At 36.0% G+C, this 4159-nt stretch overlaps 1 protein-coding gene across 1 annotated transcript; it reads left to right on the forward strand.

Annotated features, from left to right (window-relative positions):
• The first annotated feature begins 504 nt into the window (after window positions 1-504).
• LOC140176133 (uncharacterized) lies at window positions 505-4159 on the forward strand. The gene is made up of 6 exons (XM_072206018.1): window positions 505-586; window positions 677-830; window positions 942-1735; window positions 2160-2250; window positions 2468-2948; window positions 3383-4159. The coding sequence occupies exons 1-6, from the start codon at window positions 505-507 to the stop codon at window positions 4157-4159; spliced, it is 2379 nt and encodes a 792-aa protein (XP_072062119.1).

Below are 4159 nucleotides of genomic sequence, written 5' to 3' on the forward strand. Positions count from 1 at the left end.
AAAATTAATTCATCCACTTAACTTACCTTCATAGTTAGAGGTCAACAAAGTGGGAAAAAAATCTAATTCTCATTACAATTGATAAGGATAACCAGGATAGGACTTCCTGTTTTTATACCTTGCCAAGAGTTTATTTTATAGTTATTTATTTATTTTATTCTTCTTATGCAACATACTGCTCCCTAATTTCTAAAACCCCTAATTTACAAACTCATAACCAATAATAAGAACATACCTCCCTGCAACTCCTTGAGAAGACGACCCGAGGTTTAAATACTCGGTTATCAATTTTAAAAGGGGTTTGTTACTTGTGACAACCAAAACGTTTGTATGAAAGGACTTTTGAAGGTTTAGAAACTATACTTGCAACGAGGATTTATCCGCAAATTTCTAGACCACGCAAAAGTTCTCTCATCACCCCTTCTCAAGTTCAACTAGAACCATCAATTGGTATCCAGAGCCTGGTCTCAAGAAGGCAAGCTTCACAGCTTGGAGTAAAGATCCATGGCCTACAACATGAATCCCAACATCGTGGCTTTCACTCTCACTGAAGGGCAGTCTAATAATAGACCTCCCTACTTCAATGGTAGCAACTATTCTTACTGGAAAGAAAGAATGAGTATCTTCGTGCAGTCAATCGACTACAACATCTGAAAGATCATTCTCAATGGACCAGACATTCCCACCAAACAGAATGCTGATGGAGAAGTAGTGACAAAGGAAGACAGTAAATGGACATATGAAGAAAAGGAGAAAGTTGAACTCAATGCCAAGGCAATCAACCTGATGCACTGTGCAATCAGTTTTGAAGAGTTCAGAAAAGTGTCAAGGTGCAAAATGGCTAAAAAAATCTAGGATAAGCTCAGACTCACTCATGAAGGCACTAAGCAAGTGAGGGAGACCAGAATTGACATGCTGATGAAGGAGTATGAAATGTTCAGTATGAAGGAGGATGAGAGCATCGATCAAATGTTCGAAAGGTTCTCAATAATCATCAACAATCTGGACACCATGGGAAGAAACTACTCTGAAGAAACCTTAGTAAGGAAGATTCTGAGAAGTCTTACTAAGAAATGGGAAGTAAAAAGCACAGCCATCTCTGAAAGGAATGATTTAATCAAAATCACCTATGATGAGCTGAGAGGCAAGCTGCTGGCTTATGAAACCACTCATATGTCTCAAAACAAAGATGACAAAAAGAAAAGTATAGCACTAAAATCAAGAATGACAGCCCAAGGAGAAGAATCTGATGACAGTTTCTCAGATGAAGAAATGGTGCTCTTTGCAAGAAAAATGAGAAGACTACTGATATACAAAAGCAAAGGCAAAGGAAGCTCTTCATCCAAAGATGTCAAGAAAGATCAAGTCAAGTTCACATGCCATCACTGCAAGGAACCTGGTCACTTCAAGTCAGATTGCCCTCAACTTAAGAAAGGCGAAAAATCCAAGAAAGACAAAAAGAAGGTGATGATGGCAACATGGGAGGACTTGGAGAACGACACCAGATCAGAGAGCTCAGACCAAGAAGCTCAACTATGTCTGATGGCAGATCATAATGATGAAGATGAGGTAGATCTTTCTGACTTATCTATTGATGAACTGCACTATATTATCAAAGACATCTCTGTGAAATCTAAGAAACTCTTGGATAAGTATGCAAAATGTAAGAAAGAAAATGAGGCATTGAGGACAGAAAATGATCTTCTTTTGAAAAAGGTTAAGGCTAATGAAACTGGTAATGAAAAGTTTTTAAAAGAAGAAAATAGTGCCTTGCGAGCTTAATTAGAAAAATTCAAACTCAAGCATGAAGTTACTGCTTCCACTGATTTGATTTCTGAAAACAAAAATCTGAATGAACAAATAAAAAATTTGAATGAAGACTTAGCAAAGTTTGTTCAAGGTTCTCAAAATCTGAACAAACTGCTTGCTTGTCAAAGGTTTGGGTCTGAAAAATCTGGACTTGGATTCAAAGAAGAAAATAAATCTGCTTTCAAACTAAACTTTCAAAAACCTGAATCCTCCTCTTCCAAGTTTTTCAAACCAAAGGGATTTAGCAAACCTCAGAAATCAGTGGGCAAGAATCATTGCTACAAGTTCAATAGAAATGGTCATGATCCTCCTCAATGTTTCATCTTTCTTAAGTCTTTTGATAATGATAGTAAATTATATAAAGTTGTTTATGATTTTAATGCTCTTGGGCAACCAAGAAGATTTCACATCAAAGGATCCAAATAGATTTGGATACCTAAGGTTAGTTGAAGAACATGCAGGTTTGCCTTACATCCAAGAAGAAAATGGACATGTGGTATCTTGATAGTGGATGTTCAAGGCATATGACCGGAAGGGATACTTTCTTCATTAAACTCAACAAGTATAATGGAGGATTTGTCACTTTCGGAGATAATGGTAAAGGTAAAATAATTGCCATTGGTAAGGTTGGCAAAGATTTTTCTACTTGTATTGATAGTGTCTTTCTAGTTGATGGGTTAAAGCATAATCTATTGAGCATAAGTCAATTATGTGACCTTGGATATGCTGTAACCTTTAGAAAATCTGATTGTAGAGTCATAAATGAGAAAACAGGGGCTGTTTTGTTTGTTGCCAAAAGAAGTGACAATGTTTATGGTATTAGTCTAGATGATCTAAAAGTTCAAAATGTAACTTGTTTCTCTTCAATGGAGTCTGAAAAATGGATGTGGCATAAGAGGTTAGGACATGCAAGCATGTTCCAAATCTCTAAGCTTGTAAAGAGAGGCTTAGTTAGAGGTCTTCCTAATATAAAAATTGATAAGGACATCATTTGTGATGCTTGTCAAATGGGAAAACAAATTAAAACCTCTTTCAAATCCAAGGAAGATGTCTCTACTAAGAAATCATTGGAGTTGTTGCATCTTGATCTGTTTGGACCAACTATAACTCAAAGTCTTGGAGGAAAGAGTTATGGCATGGTAATTATGGATGACTATACTAGATTTGGCTGGGTGTTCTTTCTTGCTCATAAACATGAAGCTTTTTCTGTTTTTGAGAAATTCAGCAAAAAGATTCAAAATGAAAAAAGTTCAAAAATTGTTTCAATTAGAAGTGATCATGGTAAAGAATTTGAAAATCAATACTTTGAATCTTTTTGTGATGAACAAGGCATATCACATAACTTCTCTTATCCAAGAACACCTCAACAAAATGGTATTGTAGAAAGAAGAAATAGAAGTTTACAAGAAATGGCTAGAGCTATGTTATGTGAATATGAAATACTGAAGCTGTGAATACAGCTTGCTATATTTTAAATAGAACCATTATTAGGAAGTTTTTGAAGAAAACTCCATATGAACTTTGGAAAGGGCATCCTCCCAATCTTAATTATTTTCATGTGTTTGACTGCAAGTGTTTCATTTTGAATATCAAAGAAAATTTAGGAAAATTTGATCCTAAAACACATGAAGGCATTTTTCTGGGTTATTCCACAAATAGCAAGGCCTGTAGAGTTTATAACAAAAATTCCAAAACTGTTGAAGAAACCATGCATGTCACATTCTGTAAGTCTAACAATGTTCCTAGTATTTGCATTGATGATATTCCAGGTTTTGAAGTTGAATTACCAAAGAACTCTGAACCAGTTCCACAAAATCCAAGTTCTCATGAAGTTGCACCTGTTAGCTGCGAAAATTCTAATTCTGCAGGAGACAATTTGGAATTATCTCCTGTTGCTATTGAAAACACTGATGCAAAGACCATTGTTGATCAAGAGGAACCTGAATCTTCAACTCAAATCAAAAGGCCCAGGGAATGGAAGTTCCTGAAAAATTATCCTGAGAAATTTATAATTGGTGATCCCTCCAAAAGCATTTCAACAAGGTCATCGTTGAGAAGAGCTGAATCCAACAACTTAGCTCTTTTATCAAAGATTGAACCTCAAAACATCCAAGAAGCTCTTGTTGATCCATCATGGGTGTTAGCTATGAAGGAGAAATTGCAGCAATTTGAGAAGAATCAGATTTTGCTGGGGATAGGATTGATAGAAGAAGCACAAGTGGCATGTGCTGCTTTCTTGGAAAATCTCTCATTGTTTGGTCTAGCAAAAAGCAAGTTACAGTGGCACTTTCAACAGCCGAAGCTGAGTATATTGCAGCCTCCTCTTGTTGTTCTCAATTATTATGGCTGA

This window comes from Arachis hypogaea, chromosome 11 (genome assembly GCF_003086295.3).
Source record: "Arachis hypogaea cultivar Tifrunner chromosome 11, arahy.Tifrunner.gnm2.J5K5, whole genome shotgun sequence".
NCBI classification, from domain to species: Eukaryota; Viridiplantae; Streptophyta; class Magnoliopsida; order Fabales; family Fabaceae; genus Arachis; species Arachis hypogaea.

Coding starts and splice junctions, on each gene's coding strand:
- LOC140176133 (XM_072206018.1), top strand. CDS start 505: ATGGCCTACAACATGAATCCCAACATCGTGGCTTTCACTCTCACTGAA. Junction 2,251..2,467: donor AATAGATTTGGATACCTAAG/GTTAGTTGAAGA, acceptor TTGTATTGATAG/TGTCTTTCTAGTTGATGGGT. Junction 2,949..3,382: donor GAGGAAAGAGTTATGGCATG/GTAATTATGGAT, acceptor TTTGACTGCAAG/TGTTTCATTTTGAATATCAA.